Consider the following 25,978-nt stretch of genomic DNA (forward strand, 5'->3'; position numbering starts at 1 on the left):
TGGAAGCATGGCAAAACAGCATTACATGACCAGCAAGCGCTCTGAAGGCTAGTAGTCCACAGATTTGTTTAGAAATAAGATACCATTTCAAGCGAATATGAATGACACCCTTCTGGGAAAAGGAGCACATAGCTTTGGCAAGATGAACTACCTCTTTCCAGGTCCTGGTGCTGTTTGCTTTGCGGCCACTGTCTACTGCCGCCTGGTACTCTCCAAGATGCACCAAGGTAGATGCCAGGCGTGCAAAGTTAGATACATTGTTGTAGAGCAACTTTGCTGCATCATACATTCCCTCCTCATAGCAGCGATCTCCAACCTAGAGAGAAAACCAGAATAAACCGAGTTGAACTGATGGGGGCAGGAAAGGGGAATGAGCAAACTTTGAAAGCCTGTCCTGTTTTCTTTGAGCGTGCATCTGGAAATTTCTGACTTGACAAAGCTATTTGTCAAGGCCTTCCTATTTTATTAGGAACATAAGACATACCTGCTGAATGTGGGCATTGTTAGGGCCACTGACAAACTCTTCCAGCTCTGAGAGGCGATTGGTTTTTGCCAAAGCAAAGATCAGTTCAGTCTCTACGTAGGACTCTCTGGCCTTTTTTCTGGCCATTTGCAAGAATTTAACCAGATCCTCCCAGTTATCTTAAATAGAGGAGAAAAAAAAAAGTTTCCCATTCCACTCCTTTCATTCTGAAGTATTTCCCATTGTCTAAACTATGTTCAAGACAGTCAGTTAAGCAGTGAGCTACTCTGCAGAAACTGACACTGAAGAGCCATACTGCCCAGCTGGGACTAGCTGATCCCACATCCAAACAAAACTACACTAGGTACCATTCCCTGAGCCGATCAACTCTTAACATTCATACATCTCTTCTGGATCATGATTACTCAAGAATGAGTTGTGTGCCATTAGTATTTATGGTTCTCATTTTATGTAGAGATTTGAGAATGTAAGTCAGTGAAAGCACTTACAAATGGATCCAATGCTGAAACACTGGATCTGAAGACTTCATATATATCAATCAGTATTTTTATATTTATTAACTTTGAACTCCTTTGTTAATCTGGCTCAGTCCTCCTACCCATTGCTAATCCTTTAAAAAAAATTTCCCCAAGAATTTCTGTTATACTTGGTAAACCATATTCTCATTAACAAGCCATGCCTAACTACAGAACTGATGAGGCCTTAGCTTACTGTTTCTACCAGCTGCTTGAACAACCTCCATGTAAGCAGAGGGATCATCAGCTTTGATATAGGAGTCAATAGCTTCCTTCACCAGGTCCTTCTGGAGCTGTGCTCTGGCCAGTTGGCTCCATACAGCTGGTTCATTACATCTCTCTGCAAATTCATAGGCACGGTCCAGGTTGCCAATGTGCTCTATCAGCACCTGTGATATTAAGAGATAAGAACAGTTGCCAAGTATTAAGTGTGACCATCCAGTCCTTCAATCTTCAAACGCCTAGAGCTCGTCCCCACACCTGAGGATGAGCAACAACCACATATTCTGGATTTAAAGCAGCCCTTTCAAACTCATCTATATAAATGGTTGTGTTTCAGGGTGAGAATGTCCTTGGGGCAGAGACAACACTGATTAAATTTACTCATGTAAACTCTGAAGAGATTGGTGTCTGAATTACTTCATTTGGATGCTGAATAGTTATGTTCCCTATATTCAGATTCAGGATTTGTCTCCCCCACCCCATGCCCAACTTTCAAGTGCTCAAAGAGCAGCTTTTTCCCCACAGAATATTTACAATATATTGCATTGGTGGTAGGTTGACTGTAGTTTTATCTACATGTACAGTTTAGACTTTTCTAGAAAGGTCTACCAGCCACTCTAGAGTTACTTACCTGTTTTTTCCACCTGTTTTATGAACTGTACACCCATAGTAGGAAGCATGAGCTGGTAGCCATGACTGCACCTCACCTGTATTGCAGAAGTATTAACATCAAATTTCCTGAAGATAGCAAAGGCTTCTTCATATAGCTCATTACTGATGGCTATGTTTGCAATATCTGGGGCATCATAGTTATCCAGACGATTGATATACTCCATTACACGAGTGCGATCAGCTTTAATGGCAGTCAGAATCAGAAGATTCTGCAGGTTCCTGTAAATAGGATAAGCAGGACAAAAGTGATCTATAAAAAGGAGGCATTAGGTGCTACCTACTATTTGACCCAAAAATGCCACCGACAGGCAGTAAAGTCCAAAATTAAGGTTTTAAAATGAGTTTTACAGAAGTCTAGCAGATTGTCTGAAGCAATCTACTGTTTCTCCTGCAATAGAGAACTGACTAGCCTGTTTTTATAGACAAAATGGAAAGTACAATAAGATTTAGTTACTCGTTACAAAGGAATGCTAACTCTTATTACGCGTGAACTGATAGTATTAGTACACTGGCTGCACTACTTCAATTGCATTCAAGCATTTTAATTTTATCACTTCAGTGACTGCTCACCTTCTCTAGCAGGACACATCACCTAATGCTGCAAGATCAAATTTTGCACACCCAAAAAGAGGATATCCATTTAAAGACTGTATAGAGTGCAGAGCAGTCAGCTGTTTCAGAAGTTTAGGGGACAACCTAAAAAAGTCACAAAACACTTCAATATTTCTTCCAACAGAAGGGGTACCATCTTCCACCTACCTATGCTCGCTGAACACAGAGTTGTCCAAGACTATCTTCTCAAGAAGCTCAATTAGTTCATTGGGCAGATCAGCAGTCATGAAAGCTTTCACAGTAACAGAAACCTCTTCAGGATCTTGTGTTTCAGATAAGGCTGTCTGGACAACCTAATTTTGAAGATATTTGGAAGGAGTAGTTGAAAGGGCTTTTCTTAGTCTTAATTTAGCGATTCATAAAACAAGGTTATCAGCTCACTGAAGTAGGACACACATTAAGTCAGGAACCTCACAAGGTTCTGAAACATCGAACCAACCCAACACTGCAACTGTCAGAAGATTCTGGCTACCAAAGATTCCTTTTATTCTGTCAATTAGATGGCATTGAAATATTGATTCAGCAGTATTATTGTGAGATACTGGGCATTTCACAACCATTTAATAAAGCATACCACCATACTAGCCTTACAGTATGAGCAGTCTCCCAGATAAGATTCAAGATTAAGATTAAAGGATAGATACAACTACTTTTACAGCTAGTATTGCATTAGAGAAACCAGACAAGTGCTAGCTATACTGGACCCTGTCTGTGATGAAACAATCTGGACACTGTATAGAACGGGGTGGGCAAAATATGGCCTGAATCCAGCCTGCTTAACATTTCTGTCTGGTCCACCAGGCTCTTTTAGCAGCCCAGAGATAGCAAGGAAGCAGCCAAAGTCCTGCAGCACAGCAAGGCACTTGGGCAGGCTACCTGCCTGCTGTGGCCCCATGCTGCTCCTGGCCGGCTGCTGCTGGCATGTCTCTGTGCACCCCTGGCTGAGGAAGGAGGGGGGGGCGGGGAAAGAGAAGGCAGCTTCATGTGCTGCCCCTGTCCCTAGCACCGGTCTCACTGCAGGGGTGGTGCTTGCAGGCATGGGCAGCACCTGGATACCTGCTACCCCCTCCCCACAAAGGGTCATGCAGAGATGTGCCACAATGCCAGCCGCCAGCTGCTTCCGGGGAGTGATGTGGGGCCATGGCAAGTACCCTGCCTGAGTGCCCTGCTGGTCAGGAGTCATGTGTGGTAAGTGCCTCCTGGCCAGAGCCTGCTTTTCTCACCCTCTCCCACACTACAATCCCCTGCCCCAGGTCAGTACCCCCTCCTGCACCCAAACTCTGTCCCAGACCCTGCACCCCAATCCCCTGCCCCCAAACTCCCTGCACCCCCTCCATTATAGTAGAAATTTGCAACCCATGACAACTTACCAAAATTCATGGAGTGGCCCCCCCAGTGAAAATTATTGCCCACCCTGGTATAGAAAGATAAGTAGACACTGAAATAGAGAGGCTAATAGGGTGGGCACAAGTATTGGGAGGGTGTGCGCAAGGGATTCTGGAGTCATTCTGAAGTCAGAAGATACTGGATAACAGCTTTCATTTCTAATTGTATAGCCAGTTACTTCACTGTACCTGGTCGATGAGCTGTCGTCTGAATGGACTATTTTCCTCAAGGACATTTGCCCAAAGTTCTGGATCCTTTCTGCGTACCAAATAGCGAGCCTCACTCTTGAACAAGGAGTTCTCATTGCAAACCTGAAGAGAGAAAACCATCACCACATGTATAGTTAAGGGAACACTTACAATGAGATCCCACCCAAACACAAGTTTGGCTTTTGACATTAATGAGCCATGCTCAACGGACAATAGCTTCCAAATACAACTAGTTGTTGGCCATCACTAAGTGCCACACAGACTCAAGTTTGGATTCTTTCCTAGCCTCTGATCTAAAAGGCTCTCGGCAGACAGGATCTCTTGCAAAGTTTGAGCTTTTCTTGCTTTTGTCCAATAGAAGTGTTATGACAACTTCTCATGGTAATATTTCTATGGCTCTCTGAAGCCATGAACTACACAGGCTTTGACAAATTTCAGACCTAGAAGGGGATTCATTTTGGAGGGAAGGAAGTTCAGGTCAGTTTTATTTTATCTGAATCCTTCACTCAGCTTCATTGTCAAGGTCTTAAGAGGAGCATCAAGAAAACAGCATCAGGATGTTTCATTTCATACAATGTTTCCACAACTATAGGCTTCTAACTGTTTGTGGGCTACAGTTTTGTCTAATGGAAACATTTTGTGCAGCAGCTTATCAATTATACAGCAGAGGAAGTAAATTCTCACAATGGCTTTGTATTTGACTGATTCTAATTGCAGTTTGAGTCTTGTGACTCAACGTAACTTGGTTACATTTTGTCAGTGCCAGCTTCAATGGACAGCAAGGTAGGTTTTGTTTTTCAAACCATTTTAATAGGAGCCTACAGTCCAATTCTTCTTTCCATTACTGCTTAAGACTAGGCTGGGTACCAAGGTTAGCACTGCCTGACAGTTGGTGTTATACTCAGTCCATAAAGTTATATTTAAAATGGTTCGGTGTCTGAAGTCTGACCAGAGCTGGTCTCATATCATGTAAATGCAGATACAGCCTGGCAACCTCCCCTCCTGTCAAGAAGATATGTGCACTGAAGTTAAAGGCTGCAGTTCTCATAGCAGTGATCTGCACAGGTAACAGGTGGCCAAAGTAAGATTCCCAGTTCACCCTAGGAAAGGGCCTATGCCAAGAGGAGAGCCTTCAATTCTTGGGGGAGGAGAGGAATATCAGTTTCTGTAGTAGAAAATTTGGCTGTTGGAAGACAAAAAGCCCTTTGTGGAGCACCTTGGTTAGGAGAAAGCAAGTACCACAGAACTCACTCCCCAAGAAGGGAGCATCGAACAGTCAATCTGTCTATCTACTTCCAAGAGTGGAACCTGGAAAACTGTTTCTAACTTAAAAAAACTTTACTGTAAGCTACTCTTGATTCAATCTATTAAGACCACCACTTTTGTGGCTATATTCTCCCTTTCACACTTCTATAAGACAGCATGGGAAGACTAGACTCAACTGCTGCAGTGGACACAGCCAAGCTTTTCATGCTGAATCATTAAATTAGTGCAGTGTAACACTGATCAGAAGGGTAATCCCTTAAGGAACCACACCATGTTCCAGCAGGCAGCGATTCCAGGCTGGCACTGGTTGTGGAAGTGTGGACTATAGGGTGCTCCATATGCTGATACTACTCAGCAGTTTCCACCATAGTCTTGGCTTGTGCACTGGAATAAGTGATCAACTGTTGATGAAGTTGAGTTTGTTGAGGCTTATGTTGACCAGTTGGCAGAAGCAATGGGAAGAGCTGGCAAGGCATACATGGTAGAGGGAGTCCATTCCCATTTGGGATTCTGGAAACCAAGACAACCTATCCAAGGCTACTAATACTAGAATCAAATGTGTTCAGAGGCTTTTTTCCAGTTGCACCTGGTACCTTCTTTCTATTATGGACTCTAAGACTACTGTAATAGCTTTTATTCAGGGCTATTTAAACATAAATCCCACATCAGCTTAAAAAACTTAATGTACATAAATATAATCCCATTGAAGCTAGCAAGATTTGGCTAAATTAAGGCATGTAGGACTTGGTCAGTGTTAGAAAGGCTCACGCTTAAAATCTAATCAGAACATTGGTTACACCAATATTGACATCTGAAAACCCACCACCACTCAAACATTAGACTACAGCAGATATTTGTAAATACAAAACAAGTTTTGCTAACCTTGATGAGTTCAAGGTCACATTGCCCTCTCTCATAAGCAACACAGGCCAAATGAGGGTCCCTTTTTTCACAGTATTTGCCTACAACACAGCTGTCATAGTATGGGTTCTCCCGGAGAAACCGCTCAGGATTATTGTTACTGTCAATGTAGATTTTAGCCAGAGCGTTGTGGGTGGCAGGTTCTTCACAGCCTTCATGAATTCTAGATTCCAGCCATGGCAGCAGCAACTTAAGCCTTTTGGGGAAAATAAAGTTTGTTAAGTTTGCAGACCAAATGTGCTATTAAAGTGTTCAATTCTATTCCTTAATTTGAGAGGAGTGCCAGCAAACTTTAAGGTCAAGGTTGTTCCCCAGAAAGGCTGTGGTCCTAGTATAATCAGTCTTCTGGATCAAATCATTCTTACCTTGAATGACTTACAAAATAACCCCATTTAAGATTTAAAATACCCTTAAGCTTATTATTGAGGGGCATGCAGACAGACAATTTGGAGTTTCTCTGATCCTTTTAAAGGAAAAAAATCTCCCCTCTGTCCTTTCTATAAAGATTAGGAGAAACCTAGTCATGGCTCAAATAAAGAATGCTTCTGGAGCCATAAGTTACTCAAGAATGCTTGTTTAGAGTACAATTTAAACTCATGAAAGCAGTGTCAGTGTACAGGTGATCTGTGCAGAGTAAGTCCCTTTAAGGAGACTTCACTTTAAAAATATTGTGCTCATTTAACAAGTTGAGAGTAGGGCATGTGGAACATGCTATACATCAACTGGGAAACTGCTCCAAGCAAAGTGTGATGTTATAGCAGCTGTACTGGGAGAGGGCAGAGTCTGAAAAGCATTGATCAGTCAGGAAGCAGGAGTTTAAACTCACAGTTTAAAAGAGGGGAATTAGAGCAGAAACTTGGTGGCAGGGGAAGAAAAACCCCACCCTTAAAAGCAGTAGGAAAAAAAGAGTTTTAGCAACTGACTTTTAGGTTAATGACTACAATAACCTTCTGCTTAGGTAAAGGACAGAATTACCCAGACCACAGATATTTTCAGTAGGGCAAGACAGGAACAAAATGAATTTTGGAAGTGTTAAGAATGGCAAGGTTTAGTAGGAGAGAAGAGTGATTTAGGCTTTATGTTTAAATGATATAGTGACAGGATACTTCATGGATTATATACTTCGAGCACTGTAGAAATATAGTTTGTGGAAGTTTTCAGAACAAGATGATTTAGCAAATTCTTGCTTGTGATTAAGTGTCCACTGGGCTCAAAATAATATTTTCATAGCTAGTACACCCTATATGGTATTAGTTTCCTGGTCCCACTACTTGCAGAAAAACTGCAGCAAAAACCAAGTCCTTCAGCTGACAGACAATGCTCTGCGATGGCTTAGTAGACCTCCCTTTGTTATTTCTTTCCTTCCCTGAATTTGGGACGCAGGAGAGAGGAACCACATTGCCCCAACGTTTGCAATATGTTGCCCCTTCTCCATTCTTGTTCTACTAACCTAGTCACAGTCATTGTGTATTTCATATGTGTACACACACAGCCCCCCCCCGGATCTACCTGTATACTTGCATACAATAGCTACTGGTTTGTTCTAGTCAACCGTGTCAAAACTCAAGTCTAGACACAGGGTTGTTTCTTCTCCCATTACACAAGGCTGGGGTGATTTTCCAAGTTCCCATATTCATGAATGGGACCAAAACTCTATTCTCAGAATTGAAGACTGCCATACATGATCTGAATTATCAATAAATGAGATACTCTGACACCCTCTTACATGCCATACTCATGTTCTTGAAACTCCACATACAGAATTCCTTTGCTTACTCAAGAGAACTGCCTCACATTAGCGAGCACCAAATTAATTGCTTTAAATCATTTTTACTTTGATCTTTCAAAATGGGATTGACTTAGAGCAATGGATGCAACTCCTATATACCAAGGGGGAAGCCTTTTACTGGAGCCAAATGGAATGACTGTTTACACTGAGTACCTTTATATTCTATTCTTACCTATTTCTTTTTTCCACTTCAGCCACCAGCTCATCCGTTGAGAACTGGCCTCTAACCACCATGATCAAGTTCTTAATAACATCTTCAGAACAATCCACATCAAGCAGCCCTCCAATCACTGCTGGTATACGACTTGGATTCACCTAGAATAAACCCCCATAAGAATGGTTTTTTGGGCTATGCCATAACTGGAGAATTTTTAAAAAAATTTAATGTTTAGAAATGTAAGAAACAGGACCACCTCAATTAGTTATCTGAAGTGTTCTTAAGTGAGACTTAGCAAGTACAAGTTAATCACTAAATTGCTGTTAACTAGCAATATTCTACAAAAACCACCAAAAGAAGAGTCATAAGTTATGAGACTGACCCCTTCTCCCCCCTAAAAAAAAAAATCTAATCAAGAACATACTTTAGTGACAAGGTGGTGGGAGTGCTGGGGGATGAATTAAGTGACACTTTATTGAAATCTTGGTGTTTCATTCTGCTCTATTATCCAGTAAACAAGGTTTAAGTCTTATGGGGCTGAACCACTTCTGAACTACAGAACCTTAGGTAAACCAAAGCTCCCACTGTACATACTGGTCCCTTTCTAAGTTTATTCCTTAGAAGAGATTGCATTTTACCTTCTGAACATAGATCTCTATGTACTTCTGCAGGTTGTTGCGGTATAAGTAGAGAACCAGATCATGAACAAAGTCAAATCTGTCACAAACAATGATCAGAGGAAGCTGGTCTGTGAGCTTGGCCTCCTGAATGTTTGGGGAAGGGAAATAGAAAGGAGTTGAAAAGGAAGAAAAAAAAAAAAAAAAAAAAAAAAAAGAGTCACTATCTTTACAAATTATGCAGAGACATCAGCAGAGAGCCTTAACTGTTCTCCTAATTTCGGACCAGCAAAAGGCTACCATTCAGAAAAATGCTGACTCTAAATTGATTGCAGTCTCATCCTTTGATACCAATATTCGAGAGCCCATTGTATTCCATCACAAACAGCCAGCCAAATCAGGTGTATTTCTACTTTAAAGGGCAAGGGCTTTATTTTTGTTTTTTAAATTAGTGACTAGCAAATCCTGGATGCACATAGGTATCTACCACCTTTAAAGGTCTTGGCGGAGAGTGGATGCTTAGCACTTTGAGAGTCAGGCCCCTTAAAAAGGAGTCAAGTTGGACATCCAAAAAAAAAAAAAACCACACTTAAACCAAGGTTAAGAATCTAGAAGGCCATGCACCTGGGCTAAGCTGCATAAACTTCACACTTTTTTCCCATTCTTGTAGAATGGCCAGTAAAAGCAGCCTGATTTTACTAATAAGGTGAGTCACTGGAAAGAATGCTTGCTTCCCCACATCCAGAGCTGGAAGTAACTTTCCCCTGAAACTGAGGTAATCATAACACAGAAACTTCCTTGAGTTCTGCTAAAAAGGATCTGTGGGGTATAGTGGATCACAAATTGAATATGAGCTAACTGTGATGCAGTTGCAAAAAACTAATGCCATTCTTGGGTGTAATGACAGCAGAGTGGCATGCAAGACATGGATAGTTGTTCTGCTGTATTTGGCACTGGTGAAGTCTGGGCTGGCATAGAGTGTCCAGTTTTGGGCACTGAACTTTAGGAAAAGGTGGACAAAAAAATCGGAGACAGTCCAGAGGCGAGCAACAAATCTAGTCAGGAGGTCTAGAAAAATCTAGACTTCAGGAAAGGTTAACATACATCTGGGCACGCTTAGTCTTGAGAAAAGACTGGGGGGTACCTTAGAACAGTCTATAATCTGGCTACTACACATTCAGCAACCAATATAAAGGCTAAATATTTACAAACTGTTTTATTAGTTTTTATGGCAGACCAAAATTTGGTCACACTGGAATCAGTATACAGCCCAAGATAATATGCAGCTACTTTGTCTGAACTAATACTGCCTTATCTGTACAATTAGCCCAGGACCACCTTTTGGGCTTTAACGCTTCATATTTCATCTAAAAAGAAATGAAATTAGTTTTTACAGCATTTAGTGCCTAAGTCTACAGTAATACAAATTACAAGTTAGAGCTCAGCTATCTCTGGTAATGATACTGGCTAGACATCTAGCATCTCACTGCTGTGTAGAATTTGCACAACTAAGAGTTCGGTACTCCTTGTGAAAGGGAACTATTTGAGAGCCAAGACTGATACAGAATTAAGTGCAAATACAAGAGATGCAAGCACTGTATGATTCCTTAAGACCAATACCTGTACTTTTAGCTAATATTTTGGTCCCTCTATGCACTACTATTCTAGCCTCCAGTCAGGAAAGTTACCTTGAGAAAATTCTTCACTCGTTCAGGGTTATAGCAGTTACTTTCACGGCAGATCCTTTCCACCTCTTTAATTTGACCCGTCTTGCAGGCTGCCTGGATATATTTGAAGTGGACATCTGGATCCTGGCTGAAGTTCACAATAGAACCCAGGAAATAAAACAATCCTAGAAAGAAGCAGAGAGATTACCTACTTATAGCCATGAACATTTAGAGTTCAACTCATCACCTAGGTGAGGAGTTACATGCTTTGATAATTTATTATGAATAAGGAACAAAGCCACTAATAAGTGGTGAGACAGGATAGGTGAATTTAAATAGTCCCACAACAGTCTCCAAGGAAAGCTGCCAAAAGGAACACTCAGACTATTAGGTATATGGTTGCCCTCCTCAACCCAGATAGCGTATGATCTCCAGGAGATCATACACACTAACTAGGTATCTTCTGCAAAATAGCTGCAAGCACCAGACTACAGTAAATCTCATGCTCAGTTCCAACTGAAAGGCTGTGTACTAGTTCAGAGCTAGTACCCCACTCAACTCTTCTTCCATCTCAAAACAGTTTGAAAGGAAGTACCTCCCTCAGAACATAAGGGCACCTCACCTTCATAACTTTTGAAAGATTCAAAGAGCTCCACGAGAGACTGGGTGCCAAGCTGCTCATGGTATTTAGAAGCTACTTGCACACAGAGCTGTAGATTTTGTCGGATGTTGGCTGATAGCATCGCACGGAGACATTCCACAGAGTCCTCAACTGACAGGGAGCCAAAGAAGTTTACAAGCCACTAAGAACAGAAGTTAAAATGGTTTTAGTAGTTGTATACATACCTCACTGAAGTTCAGCAGGGAAGTGGAAGTTACATTCTGCACTGTTAGCAGGTGAAAACATATGTGCATGTCCTAGATGTGCAACAGGAAGGAGAGCGTACTTGGAAGAATTTGGGCATGACAATAGTGCTGATATGTTTAACCTGCCTCAAAATTGATAACAAGGACTCTGCAACACATTACCTCAATAGTTCATCAAGTCAAATACTTTTATTGTTTTGAACACCCACATGATGTTTGTTGTGGGCAAGAATTAGTTTCACCAGGTAGGTGTTTGAGCTGCCAAGAGACCAATTTCAGGTTTAGAATTGCCACTGGCAATATAGACTGAGTTTGAATGATTAAGGTTTTCCTGAAGTTAATTACAGATGCATGGCTGAATACCTACTGGCCAGTCACTGAAGGTGCTCATTTGAGCTGGTTGAGAGTCACTGCCCTAGACCTTTCCAGACTGTACCCCTTTCAGGAGTCTGATTTGTCTTGTACACCAAGTTTCACTTCGCTTAAAAGCTACTTGCTTACAAAAAAAAAAAAAAAAAGATACAGAAATGTTACAGCACCCTATTAGTAAAAAATTGCTTACTTTCTCTTTACCATATTATAATAAAAATTGGTATGTAAATATTGTACTTACATTTCAGTGTATCGTATATAGAGCAGTATAAACAAGCCATTGTCTGTATGAAGTTTTAGTTTGTACTGACTGCTATTGCTTTGTGTAGCCTGTTGTAAAACTAGGCAAATATCTAGATAAGTTGCTGTGCCCTGTGGAGCACCTCTGAATATCTCCAGGGATACACATACCCCTGGTTGAGAACCACTGGTCTAGGGGATTTCGTTATGTGTGCTTGCAAAGCTATGTATTACTTTAAGCTTTCCCTCTGAAAAGTGAATTAGTTTATGGATAGTTAAGTGACAGCACAAGAAATGTAGTTACATTTAACGCACAAAGTAAAATTCAGCTGAAGCCAGTCTTACCTCAGGGTTCAAGAGGTGAGTGTGAACTACAGCACGCTTTATATCGTAGAGATCAGTGTAGTGCTCCAATGCTCTCTGTAGCAAGCCTGCCTTTTCACATAACTGGGCAATGTGAGCACGATCATAGTGTGTAAACATCTGGTTTCCAAGAATGGCATCAGCAACCTAAAAGGGGATACAATTTTTTCTTGAACTTTAAGCCTCCAGTATCCATCCACAGTCAAGGAATATCATGATGCAAGGAAAACTACATAAAGAGAGTTACTGGGAACAGACCACACTGAGTAACAATTAAAGTCAGTCAATTGCACTGCACTTCTACAGATGTTTATTTAAAAAAACCACTCTATGACACCCTTACAATAGGTATCTCCATAGTAATGCTGTGTCTCAATGCTTTTGGTGGTAGCAATCTCCAGTTACAGGCATTTAAAAAACTGCCTGGAGTTCTAAAAATATGCTTTTTTTCAAGAAAAGGGTGAAGGAAATGGTGAATGAGACTTATTTTAAGAAGACTAGGTTGAGGAATCTTACCTGTGGTGCATGAATCAGATTCATTTCCAGCAGACGTGTCTGAAGGTGTCCTTCAGCAGGGCGATTATTCTTCAAAGCATCCAACAAAAAGGAAGTGCACTGCTGAATGAGACTGTTCTCCATGAATACATCTACAATCTGAAGTAGACAGTAATAAAAAAAGTCACTCACCCACATAAAGTTCTTATACAATTTTGAGTATAAGTCAGGAGTCTTGCAGCTGATTCTCAAAAAGGAGCCACCATGACATATGCAGCACCTCTATGTAATCAACTTGTTAACTTAGATTAAAGCTTCCAGCATTGTACTTCTGCAACAGTAGTGTTTCTACTTTACATTTTACCTTTTGAGAGAGAGAGAGAGAGAGAGAGAGAGAGAGAGAGAGAGAGAGTTCTCACAAACTGACTTACCTTAAAGTGTTTATTCACTCTATACCAGGGAGAATTCAGACCTGTACTTTTTCTGTCTGAATTTGATGACACGTCATTTTGGCTGATGTATCAAACAAGTATTTGATAACCAGTAAGTGGAGCAACTTTGACAGATTTACGTACAAGTTATAATATTCTACTGCATAAGAGTTAGACTATTTCCCTAAAGAAAAAGGGTTTCAGTGTCCAGTGCCCATTTGTTTTTACAATAAAGACCTCAAAAGTTATAATCTAGATTAGTCTTTGGGGACTAGTTTGCCCATTGAATGGAAGTCTTTCCCTTCTCCTGCCAATTAGGGCTAACAGCAGCAGCAGCCTTCCTGACTGAAGCTTGGCAGTCCCCATCAATCAGCATAGCAAACTTGCTATGTAAGACATGCTGTTCTCCTTGCGAAAGCCAAGAAGATCCACAGAACTCAATCTACAGCCATTTCTGAAGTTAGTGTTACTAGAGACACTGTATGCCCATAGGCCAGCCCAAATCAAGCTAATTCAAATCCTAGGAGTATAGCAAAGTTCACTGGATTGGACTTTATTTTACAAACACACCACTACATGTCCATTAAACTAAGTCATTACCAGCTTCACATTTTTACCTGGTTAATATTAGCCAGGGGCTCCTCATCCTGCACCAGCATCTGAGAGAACTGCAGTCCCTGTTCTGGGCTGACTCTCATCACACTTCTCAACAAGAAGATCCAGTCTGGTGTGTAGCCAACCTAGAACAATTACACACAATTTTAGTAGTCAAAGCTCCCTGGAAATGCTTAGGAGTTTACAAGATTCTGCTCACAATTCATACTGTAGTTCAGTGACACCTGTTGCAGACATGTTTATTCCCCGCACAATGCAACCTAGTCACACAAGACTATCACATCCCAAGCTGTGAAAGGAGTATTTAAAGTTTCCACATACACTAATAACTAAGACAGATTTTAAAAGCTTGTGCTAGTCTACATGATTATGTTTCCAGCTGGGGAAGAGATGCTCAGTCTCTACACTTGAAGACTAGTCTGTGGGGAATGCTTTAGACCAACTGCTGTCCAAAGTTTAAGGTGGGGAGACAAAGGACAAGTTACTGTATTTGTGATCACAAATGAAACTGCAGATATTATCTTCCCAGTTCAGTCTCCATTATATAGCTGGTTTCTAAGGCCATGTTCTCCAGTGTTCCAAAATAGAGAGTTTGAGAGTTCAGATTCTTCATGGGCTAAGCTGATGCTTAGTCCTGCTACATGACAGAACTGCATCAGGATTCATTTAGAAATGAGTGTCAACATGAAAATTGAGCAAGGCAGCTCTCAACTGATTATCAGCTTTACAGACTCTGAAATGTTTAAGTCCTTGTCTTATCTCATGAAAGATATCCAGAGTACGTAGAGGTTAGAGTACTGCACACAGATATGTACTAGGAGTCTAACAGTAGAGGTATTACACAATCTTACTCCTTTAACAAAAACATTTACCTTTTTGGCATAGAGCACTATTTTCTGGAATTGACCAGTTTCTGCAAAGCACTGAATGACTTTGTTTGGCACATTAGCACGAAGGTAAACACTGAGTGCAAGGGTTGGATCAGCTGTCTTCACCAGGTCTCCTAGCTCCTCAGAGCACTCCAGCTGAAAGCAGAAGTAGCATTTGATGATTAGGCAGAAAGAGAGATGAGATAGTGAAGATGAACCAAGTACTAACCCACTAAGTACATAAACATGTAACAGTCTACTGGCACAAGACACATACTGCAGCAAAGTTTAAACCAAAACATTTGCCTACCTTATCTTCCTTCAGCCATTTCTCCAGGAGCTGCTTGCGCCCTTGTTGCAGGACTGGACGGCAGAGTTCTAAAGATTCAAATTTGTTAAGTTGCCCTTGATCAAGCAAGATACCAAAATACTGCAGCAAAGGAGAGGCCTGCCCAGGCTGGGCTGGTACACTCTGGAACTTCCTGATAGTATCACTGGTACGCAGGATTCCCTGAAAGATACCGGGAAGGAGAAGAGAGCCATGATTTAAAAAGGGTTTCAGTTACATCCATCTGAATAACCCTTGCCTTTTTCTGTACCTGAACTATTTGTGTAGTAACCAACTCAAAACATGATGTCTTGGGTATTTTTAAATTTGCCATCAGTTTTGATCCAACAACGAGAGGCTTTTGATTATGCTCTTCTCTATATACTATGCCCAACCTAGAACAGAGCTGTTAGTGAAAAGCTACTTGTCTTCTGTAGGGTCCACAACAAGCTACATTCTTCAACTAGAAACATATTGGTATCAATTTACTTTGTACATTAAGTTAACCCAAATTTATCTTTAACTCAAAGATAAAAAGACACATTTGACTGAAAGTGCAGTAACTGCCAAGTGGCAGAGTTAGTTGTGTATTTAGGATGTTAGAATAATCACCACCTTTAATCCTTAGCCTTCATCTTTGAAAGCACTCACCTTTGGTGCAGATGCTGCCACTTTAGCAGCTTCTGCATAGCTTCCTTGTGCAAAGAGCGTATTGAACTTTCTGGCAAACAGTTCCTCTGCCCCAGCCAGGTTACTGCGGATAGCCATACGCAGACCCAGGTCTGGATTCTGGAGAACATTTGTAGCATAGTTCACGATGTTATCTTCTTCAACACAAACTGAAAGCACCTGGAAAGGACAAAAAAGCCTTAACAGGAGCATCCTGCTGAAAATAGCAGCTCAAAGTAATAGAGCAAAGGAATTAAGAGTCCAAGCAGCTCATCAATAGAGAACTATAGCTTTGTTTTGTGCCTCAGAACTCAGCTTGTCAGTCTACCCCAGGAGTTCTCAAACTGGGAGTTGGGACCCCTCAGGGGGTTGTGAGTTATTACATGGTGGGGGGTTCTGAGCGGTCAGCCTCCACCCCAAACCCTGCTTTGCCTCCAGCATCTATAACAGTCTTTAATATATTAAAGAGAGTTTAATTTATAAGAGGGGGGTAAATTGCACTCAGAGGCTTGCTATGTGAAACGGGTCACCAGTACAAAAGTCAGAGAACCGCTGGTCTTCCCACAGTCTAAAAGACAAAACCTGTAACGGAGGGCAATTTCACCATATTGTTTCTCCTTACTACTCTAAAGTTTTGTAGGCTTTAAGGCTAGATAATCTCTTTGAGGAAAGGGCATTCTGTTATGTTTGTACAGTGCCCATCACAATTGGGCTGAGGCCTCTACTATTACACACTGCAGTATGTAATGCTAATCTGAAGTTTGTGGAGTGCCCAATGGCTCACTTTACTGGATACATGCCAGCAATGAATACATCAATCAGCAACACTATCATGGCAAATAAGTGTTAAAACAGTTCCAGGTGCCAGATTTCCTTTGAGATTTAATTAAGGAAAGTTTTACATCGTAAGTCTGGAGAGGCACGTTCTCTAAGCAGCTATTCAGTGGCACACCTTTTGCACATTAAAAGGAACTTTTCTATTCCAAGTACATGCTAGTGTTGCAAGTTGGCATGCTGAGTGTCTTGAATTGTGGTAACAATTTTCTACACATGCATTATTTAGACCACGTATAGAGTCAACTGAAGTCACAGCAAGTTTCCTTGCCATTTCCCATCAGACTAAAAAGGAGAGGAAGGTGGAGAAGGGATTGTCAAACCACACAAGAAATAAGTGGCCAGATACAAGGAAGCCTGTTATTGTATTCACTAAACAATGAACAAACCATAACAAGCTTGAGCTGCTTGCCATATGCACTATATAGTTGCCTTTTAAAACAATCTTGCTCAAAACTGGGAGAGCAGTTTTCTCAAGTTCAGTAAGGAACTGTGGGAACAGAATGTTCGACTGAGTTTGAAGATTGTTCTCCTGTGCTCCTCCTTACACTACAAAACACTTTCCTGTACAGTTGTGGCAGTGTAAATCAGAGGTCTGATATCTTAACTAATCCTTGGTATATTATTATCTAAACAAGTGTGTGGTACTCTTGATTAGATAAATGGTATTGACTATGCCTTTAGTTGTCCTGCGCAGAAGTCACTAGAGTATTCCTATGCTCAGTTAAGAGGCTCAAGAGCCGACAGGACCCAATTTACCTGTCCTTTTTTATTCACACCAATAATGCCAGAGGAAGGTTCATGAGGAGCAGTTACAAAGATTGTGTCAGCACTAATACGGTTCATGTAAATACACACTCCAGATTCCAAGTCATACATGTGAATGTATCCATACTTTGTGATCAGGTAGATAACGCCATGCTTAGTTCCAATCTGCCAAAAGGGAAAAACAATTGGGAACATTTGAATATACAGTTTCAGTGAGCTGTCAAAATACAAGCTACAAGAAACCTAAGGCAGTGCTGTGTAGAAGGAAAGTATTTTCATTACATTGTTTGGTTGGCAAAAGATGAAGATGCAGCTGTAAGCTCTCAGCTTGCAAGGAAGGAGTGTAACTATCCTGCTGGTCACTTACAGAACTGCAATTCCATACTAGTGGCAGGTAGGAGACAAGACATCTGTCTCCAAGGCAGAAGTTAAGATATCCCAGGTGTGGCTAAGCTAGGATGTCGCATGGCTAAGCTTTAATATCTGCATTAAGAGTTTCAGTTAATGTTAACACTAGTACTACAATCCCATTGTTCTCTATTCAAATCTGGTTGGCCTTCGTAGAAAAGAAGTCGGTCAACTAACCTAAAACCTAAATATTTCAATGTAGTTGTAACATTATGCAAGTCTCACTTTTGGACATTAATTCAACGGAGACATGTTAAGCAGTGGTGTTGAGAGATGGCTTTATGACTGAAAGCCTCAAATGGAAGTAAAGCCACCAGTATACAACTGCTTGTGAAATTTTTTAATCCACTGATACTGTTAGGTTAAGAGGCAGCTGTCTATTGTTACCCAAGATCATAGCGCCAAATTTGCTCACTATAGCTAGTCACCTAAAATTAAACAAGCATCTTCCGCTAAAAAGTTGTACTATGCTAGCTGGCAATTTCACATCTGACAGCCAAAGATGTTATTTTGGCACTTTTGCAACTTCTAGTGGAAAACTACAAAAATTCAGAGACAAATCTGGTCAAGAGATAAATTTGACTCCTTATGCTAGTTCTCAAATCATGAGAGCTGAACAAAGGAAGTGGGAATTACATCCAGTAAGGAGCGGAGATATTGAATGACACCATCTAGAAAAATCTAGGACTCAAACGCAATGGCTTATTTGTTTTCTTGCACCATCATGTGCCTATCAAATCTAAGTGCAGATGTATGTATTTGCCCTGTCAAGACACACTAAGCAGCCAAGATCTTCTCATTAACTTAAAATCTCTGCTATGATCATTGTTTACTATACAGTTCATAATCTCTTGTCATATGCTTGGATTGCAAGCTCTTTGAGCAGAAGCTAGCACCTAACACAATGGGGCCCTGACCTAGGATTTTGATCCCTAGATGTTACTGTAGTACAGAGAGCAATTCTCAGGCTGTCACTGAAAGTAGTCAAGGTAAAGTCCGATACACCATTATACCTAACCTAAAAAATGAAATCCAATGTCAAGCTGTTAAAGTTGACTATTCTGCTAAGAGTTAGATTCCCCATCCGTATAAACAATTTAGTTTTGAGATTATTCCTCAAAGTGAATTTTTGGAGTAATATAGCACTAGGCTTGTCACATGTATGTTCAACATACATAGCTTAACATAGTCCTTTGGGTTGACAGGACTTCATGAGTTACTAAGCAATCCCAACAGATATGCAGGTGCAGGAACAGTACTTGTCTCCCCATCTTAGATGAGTAAGCATGACTTGACCAAGGAGAAATTCTGCAGTTCTTATTGCCAGCTTTATCCCTAAGTCACAAAACTACAGCTCATTTCAGCAGACTTTAAAGTTTGTATTTGGATAGGTAGGAGAATTTCTGAAATAGAACGCACGTGTGTAACGGCAACTTGAGGTTTCTATATCCAGTGAGGTGCTTTTTATTGCAAGTTCAATTTTTACAGAAGTAGATTAGAAGCAGTTTTGGAGTACTACATTTGAGAAGTAGGACTTATGTTGAGTGGTCTTCCTCAGGCTGCACTTCAGATCTCTACCTTTAGTGAGAGCCAGGCTTCCAGCATTGGTTGTGTTACAGAAGAATAAATCCACAGCTGATTCAACAGTGACTTCTATGAAGCAATGGTGAAGTCACTTTACAGGGAAGGCTCTGACTGATACTGTTTAACTCAGTTAAGTGAGGTTTGATTCCTAAAGGACTCCCAGCTAGTTCATAAAATGGAGAATTAGGTTTTTCTACACAGATTTTTTTGGCTAAAATTTCAATCAAGAGCGTGGTCAAAGTCTGTTCTTGTTTTGGTCCAAGTTCTTGTTTTTGGGCATCTGAAAGCCCAAACACAGTCTCCTAAAATTCCCAAACTTTTAATTCCCCATGAAAAGTGCTGGTATTTTTCAGTCAGCTCTCCATGTGCAACTCTACATAAAAAAGTGGATATCCCCACTGAAAACATGGCCTGAAGTGAATGCACCTTCTTGGGCTCAAGAAGAACAGAGGTCACTTACTCTAGGATTCTATTCAGAGATGTGCCATATACATATTACAACATATCCTCCACCACACATGTGAAATGCTATTATACATGCCTATGTTGGCCAGTTCGGGAGAAGCTTGACATGGGTTTCATGTGCCCTCTTGTATACCTTACCTGCATTGCCACAGGGAAGTCTGTCTGAGCCTCAGGAGGGAAAAACACATCGACAGCTTTCTTTACAAAGGGCTGGTTTCCAGCAGCAGGTTGACCTACTTCAATTACATGCAGCTGGGAAGAAGGAATTGCATGTCACCAAGACAAAGTTTGTAAGCAAAATCCTGCTAGGAAACAAGTTGTAGTTTCTATCCAACTATAGCTTCCCAAACAAGCTACAGACCAGGCAATTAACTGTTTCAATACCTTTTGTGCAATTTACCCATGAAGATTTTCAGCCAATATTCATGATTTTAGAACTCTAAAGTTGTCCAAAATGCTTGGTTTAATAACTTTTAGAAGAGGGTGAGAAGCTCTGTGCTTTTGACAAAACCATTTCTCATTTTCTAAATCATTAGTCAAGCACTGCCCAGACACATATTAAAAGTGGACCAGCCTTGTTCTAAGACACCATCGCTGCCATCTCTTGGATTAGGCAGTTTCAGTTGTACTCCGTCTTGACCAGTTCAATACAGGAACAAAAGGTTTGCCATGAACAGGGGTTGTCAAGATTTCAGTCCAAAAGCAATTTTTTGTTTTTTCCAGGGATGTTGCATCTTGTAAGCAGCTAATGATATGTTACTCAACCCATTAAAACCAAGTAGTTGTTCTCCACACTACAGGAGAGTTTAGCAAGTGTGGCACATCTATTGTATTCTGTGGTTTTGGAAAGTTTGATCAGAACTCCATCAACTTTTAATTTAAGGCACAAGGATCTAATTTCTTCAGAGTCATAATATCTGAGACTCAGTTAGGCCTTAAATTGATGGCAATTATAATTATTCCACAACGCTGCTAAAGCCTACAAGAGGCAGAGCGAGCTTGTTCAGCTGAGAATCATGCTACAAGATGTGACAGCTTTATTCAGATTGAGAGTAAAGGCACCTTTAGATTCAGGTATTTCACTGCCTTCAATATTTACATTAATTTTATGAAGTTCCTTAGAAAAGTGGAAGACTGTTCAGTCAAGGCTTTGTTTTACTGTGAAGTAAACAGCACCCACTTTAACAGCCACCATTCCTCAAAAAACAAGGGGTCAACTTTGTTTAATTTAGTCAGTGCAGCCCTAGTGAAGTCAATTGCATTAAATTAACACAATTAGAAGTATTTAACAACTGGTCTTAATTTGAAAAGCTTCTAGTAGTAACTAAGACATAAGGTTACTGATCATTTACATTAGCTTGAAAGTGGTCAGTATGGTTTAGAGATTTTACCTTGCCTCCTGCTGGGCTCCGCACAGCAAAACAGAAGAGCGTGGAAGGTTTGGAGTTTCCTTCTATTTTGAATTCTGCAAAGGCTGCTGCATGACCCTCTATAGGTTGGGAAACCTTCCTATCAACTGAGTACAATTGCATTGCACCAACCACACGATTTTGCTAATGGATTCGGGGGGGGGGGGGGGGGGGGGGAGGGGAGAGAGAGGAGAGGGGAAGAGAAAAGAGGGAAAAAAAATTTAAGCTGACATCTCCAAGTATTTAAGAGTTGCCCATGCATCAAGAGCATAGGAATTGAACCACTAAATACCTTCAGCACAATAGAAGCAAAAACAAAAAAATTTTTTTACTGTGTTGTATATCCTTCTGAAAGGCTGGAAAACATTTATGGAAAAAGGTCTCCCACCTACTGCAGAACACTCTTGAAAAAAGGGTTAAAAGTTTTGTTTAACGTAAGAAACTACAGTCAGTATGAGATGCAAACAAGTGCTTTTTCCAATTTGATCCTATTTTCCTGCATGGTCCTCTGATTTATACCTGCATTCATAATGCACTTTCTGTATACTATTCTGAAGAGTCCCTTACCTGGGCTGAAATTCCTATTAGGAGTAGCCATTTTTGGTGTTCATCTGTCCTGTAGTTGATGATTTGGCAGCCTGCAAGACTAGCATGCCTGTCAAACATCTTTTGGGGCTGAGATTCTCCCTCCATGCTCCAATGAAAGACTGCCGTCTCTGTCACCAAGGCAACTGTGTTTACCGATATCCACTTCCAAAAGATCACTTCCTCTGCCATAGTATGGGCTTTCATTTTACTTTTCATCTCAATGTTAAAGATCTGAAGCGTCTTCCCCGCTGGTGTGGGAGATACAAAAGAATCAGACCTCTGGACATTATACTCAGCCCTATAATTTGCATGTACTGGGAGGTATGCTTAGAAAGTTGAGCTACAATAAGCTAGTTTTCCAGTTTAAACATTCCAATAAAGATGAGTAGAATAAAGATAGTTAAGTTGCCATAGTTTTGCCCCAACAGAATGAGTTCAGCTACAGCATAAGCCATTTCAATGACCTTGTGACAGATGCTGCACCACACAGATTTAACATTAATTTCTGCACAGGCAATGAACACTTTATGGCAACATGTTTTACATTTAAATGCATGCAAAAAAAGTGTAAGTTTCCTCTTTATTGGGTCCTAGAGAAGGGAGTCAATGGACACAGACAAGTCCTGACTTAGAGGTAAGACTGGACTGACCAGGTAACACTTTACTCCAAGTCACAAGTAACTGCCCCATCAAGATTAAACTATAGTGAAGTGCCTACAGCTACACAGATATGAAGTTGCACTCAAAAGGAAATATGCACACACAAAGGGGTGTGGTAGAATAGTCAGTGAGCAAGTAGCACTGGCATATTTATGTGGACTATCTTGATAAGTGGTTCAATACTAAAGTTAGAGATCAAAGATATAGGTCATAGTTCATAATGTCTAGTGAAATTATGTACAGCATTCCAATTAGCATGCCTCTGCTTATTTTGGTATTTATCAGCTCACATTTGGAAAGTCCAAAGTTTATAGTAGTGTCAGAACCTAACATCTGCTTCAAAGGAGTTTTACTTTAAGACAACCTAGGCAGGCTCTCCGTCATACCATTTAAGTGGACTAATTAAAGATACTAGTGTCGTATATAAGTTGGAGAAACTGGGTGTCTGCCCATATTCCCCACTTAACAGGAAAAGGTACAGGTTCTGTAGTCACTTTTATAGACCCAGCTCTGCTCCAAAAACACCTATTTACAAGAGAGCACAATAGTTGGATGGGCTGCAATTAGCAGTTTGGAGGGCAAATATATTAGCTTCTACCAAGTAACAACAAACAAAAACATTGCCAGTTTAGGGGACAAGATTTCCAGGGATGAATCTACCATGCTAAATAGATGGGAGGGGCTTAGATTTTTAGGAAAATGCCTTGTTACCTTCCATGCAGAAGCCCCTGTAAGCTTGGTTTTAACTTCATTCCTTTCATCCAAGAGAAGTCAAATGTGAAATTAATTTCACATTTGTTTTAATTCCTAAAGGCCTAGCCTGACTTTTAGCTCCATAGCCATATCTAACCACTGTAAGTTGATTTCCATTCCAATAAGAGGGTTAGTAATATTTAACTATGATAGTGGGCAGCAATTAAACAGTAATTTAAGTAGAGATTTTCCTTTAATGTGGGGTGGGAAAGAGTAAACTGGAGCCATGACTGTTGCATGAGTGTGGGTCTCTTGGGAACAGAATACCAGATAGGACTATCCAGGGACTAGCAGTTATAGTTTAATAACTGGTGGAGTTATTTTTCCCCAAAACGAGTAAAGTGGACTTCGCTTTAATGAAACTGATACTCAAACACACATTACCCAAATGGCAGCTTATAATTGACAAAGCACCCCTAACCATCTAGAAGGGAAGGTATTTGAAAGAATATTGTCAAACAAGGCATTACCCAGAAAGACTTGCCTTTTTACTACAAAGGCTGAAGATTTGTTTCAAAGTCTTCTGCATAGCTATATACTAAAAGCCCTACACATGACATCAAGACCAAGTCACTATATCACTGAAGATATCAGAAGCCATATGAGTACAGAGACTTCAAGAAGCAGAACACTGCTACATTATCTCCTCTGGCAGAAGCTGCTAAGTGATTATGAAAGCATCCTACTCTCACCAGCCCCCTCTGTAAGCTTTAGTTTCAAATTTAGGAGGGCTACAGATATTTATAAATTGCTATATCCTCAACTGACGATATTAGCAGGATTAAGGCAAGCTGATTTTGCTCATGGAGTCTTTATGTATCATGTATATAAAGGAAGGACACGAAGACTGTGTCTTTGGGCTTAAGTTCCCAGCTCAAGTCATCCTGGCATCACTAATTCAGGATGGAGGATCTGGATCAGCCATGCCTAGAGTGCATATTTAATGTCTAATTTAGAAGCAATTCCAACTACTATGCTTGAATATCTGAAAAAGTACTTGTTTTAGAAATGCAGAATACTCAGCTAATTGATCCCTAGATCTAGTGAACAAGATGAGCAGTGGCAAACATGGTATTTCTTAAAAGGAAACTGTCAGACCTATAGTACAGTTTTTTCCCCCACAGACCCTAATCACCAGGTAACAGACTTGTTTAGGAGAGTCTTCTTCTCTTATATCCAGCACTGCATTAAGGGGCAGGTTGTAGTATGGTGTTATAGTTTTCATCTATTATCCAAGTAACATTTATTGGAATGGTTAATGTTCTGCTACAAGGAGTTAGGGTAGAGGCAAGCGTCATCACAAGGTTTTTGCTCTTCTACCCCCAATATCCCATTATCTTACTTGTCTAAAGACTTACAATGGATAGTATCCTTGAAGCCAAAACTCAAGTGTTTTGTTTTTAAACACTTCAGTTGCACTTTCAATGCAAGTCTGAATTTCATTAGTCTACTTATAGGAAAAGTTTTCTACTAGAGGTGGAAGAATGTAAATTTCTGTAAGACTAGAGCATGAAATTGCATTTTTACATTCCCATGATCAATGTATGGAAATGCAGTCTGAAAACATGGCATTCCCCACTTGTTGGGTGCTTTTTTGGTACAGAACATAGCAAGAGAAATACATGGATACAAGGACAAAAAAGTGTCAGAACACTAGGGGAATGTTACATGCAATCCAGAAATGCAATTTTTATGCATGTATACCACACCCCATAATAGTTGCTAATTTTAGAAATATTTCATTTCCCATTGGAGATTGAGATTGTACATTCTGTTGCTCATAATTTGAGCATTAGTGAGCAACTCTCAGTCATGGTGCATACTTTTATAAAAAAGGCACAGTATGTAACAGCTTAGACTGCTGTCTTCACAATCCATCAGCAGGGAAAGTTTGGCATGCTCCACCCTTTAGCCAGGCAGCCAAGTATTAAATGCTAGAGAAAGTCTGACCTAGTCTACATTTTTGGGAAACTGGATTTTTATGAAAGATTCACATGGTTGTAGTTCCATAATTTATGTACCATTGTCCAATGATAGCTAAGCAAGTGACAGTATCCCTGGTCTTTAAACACCAATTTTTCTTCTCCCCCTTCGCCCACATCCATTCTGGAGATACTGTATCGCCTGTGTCACCCCACAGGTTTGTGGGACCTTGATAAAACATTTTTATTCACACATTGTCTAATGACATCTCTGGCAAGACTACATTAGCTCATTCACACTGTAGCAGCAGGACAATATTGCTTCTGACTAAGTCTAATGTTGGTAAAAAATAAAGCTAGATTGTTAGAAGCTGGATGACACTAAACTCATTTTATAGTTAGTAGGTTAGTTTCAGTTCAGGGCAGGCTAAGTTTTCCATTTAAGTACTGGATGAAGTTTTACTAGTACACAGGATGCACTTTCCTTGCCAACAGGTTGCTTTACAGGGGTCCAAGACTACAATTAAGGAGAGTGGAGGCCAATCAAGGTGGTATTGAACCTCAAGGTAATACCAATAAAAAGATTAAGTGTATTGTTCAGCACCTCTGCCCACCTCTCATACATGGAGGCGGTTCTTAGTAGTAGTCTGAAGGAAATGCATGCAACAGCTGAAATACAATTTGAGTTTGAGTCAAAACATTGACTTGTTTATTTGCTTTAACAGCCTTGACCTCAAATCTAGGCTGATATGTTTGAGGTTTTCTATTCCAGTTTTGAAAACTAGATTTTAGACAGATTTCTTGGACCCCTAGATAATATC

General features: G+C 40.5%; 1 protein-coding gene across 4 annotated transcripts in view; it reads right to left on the reverse strand.

The window, feature by feature from the left end:
• LOC102941617 (clathrin heavy chain 2) overlaps nucleotides 1–25,978 on the reverse strand; it is a 58,831-nt gene that overhangs the window by 14,780 nt on the left and 18,073 nt on the right. For all 4 annotated transcript variants that reach the window (XM_037878739.2, XM_037878737.2, XM_037878738.2 and 1 more), the window contains 21 exons: nucleotides 21,802–22,070; nucleotides 21,217–21,378; nucleotides 19,964–20,077; nucleotides 17,360–17,533; nucleotides 15,749–15,946; nucleotides 15,080–15,280; nucleotides 14,773–14,925; nucleotides 13,903–14,025; nucleotides 12,876–13,013; nucleotides 12,342–12,506; nucleotides 11,140–11,320; nucleotides 10,539–10,702; nucleotides 8,872–8,997; nucleotides 8,249–8,391; nucleotides 6,249–6,483; nucleotides 4,080–4,202; nucleotides 2,653–2,798; nucleotides 1,929–2,112; nucleotides 1,196–1,388; nucleotides 485–642; nucleotides 152–316 (listed from right to left, as the gene is read on the reverse strand). In XM_037878739.2, coding sequence (XP_037734667.1) covers nucleotides 152–316; nucleotides 485–642; nucleotides 1,196–1,388; nucleotides 1,929–2,112; nucleotides 2,653–2,798; nucleotides 4,080–4,202; nucleotides 6,249–6,483; nucleotides 8,249–8,391; nucleotides 8,872–8,997; nucleotides 10,539–10,702; nucleotides 11,140–11,320; nucleotides 12,342–12,506; nucleotides 12,876–13,013; nucleotides 13,903–14,025; nucleotides 14,773–14,925; nucleotides 15,080–15,280; nucleotides 15,749–15,946; nucleotides 17,360–17,533; nucleotides 19,964–20,077; nucleotides 21,217–21,378; nucleotides 21,802–22,070 — 3,515 coding nt within the window. The remainder of the gene's footprint in view (nucleotides 1–151; nucleotides 317–484; nucleotides 643–1,195; nucleotides 1,389–1,928; nucleotides 2,113–2,652; nucleotides 2,799–4,079; nucleotides 4,203–6,248; nucleotides 6,484–8,248; nucleotides 8,392–8,871; nucleotides 8,998–10,538; nucleotides 10,703–11,139; nucleotides 11,321–12,341; nucleotides 12,507–12,875; nucleotides 13,014–13,902; nucleotides 14,026–14,772; nucleotides 14,926–15,079; nucleotides 15,281–15,748; nucleotides 15,947–17,359; nucleotides 17,534–19,963; nucleotides 20,078–21,216; nucleotides 21,379–21,801; nucleotides 22,071–25,978) is intronic.

This window comes from Chelonia mydas, chromosome 15, assembly GCF_015237465.2.
Source record: "Chelonia mydas isolate rCheMyd1 chromosome 15, rCheMyd1.pri.v2, whole genome shotgun sequence".
NCBI classification, from domain to species: Eukaryota; Metazoa; Chordata; order Testudines; family Cheloniidae; genus Chelonia; species Chelonia mydas.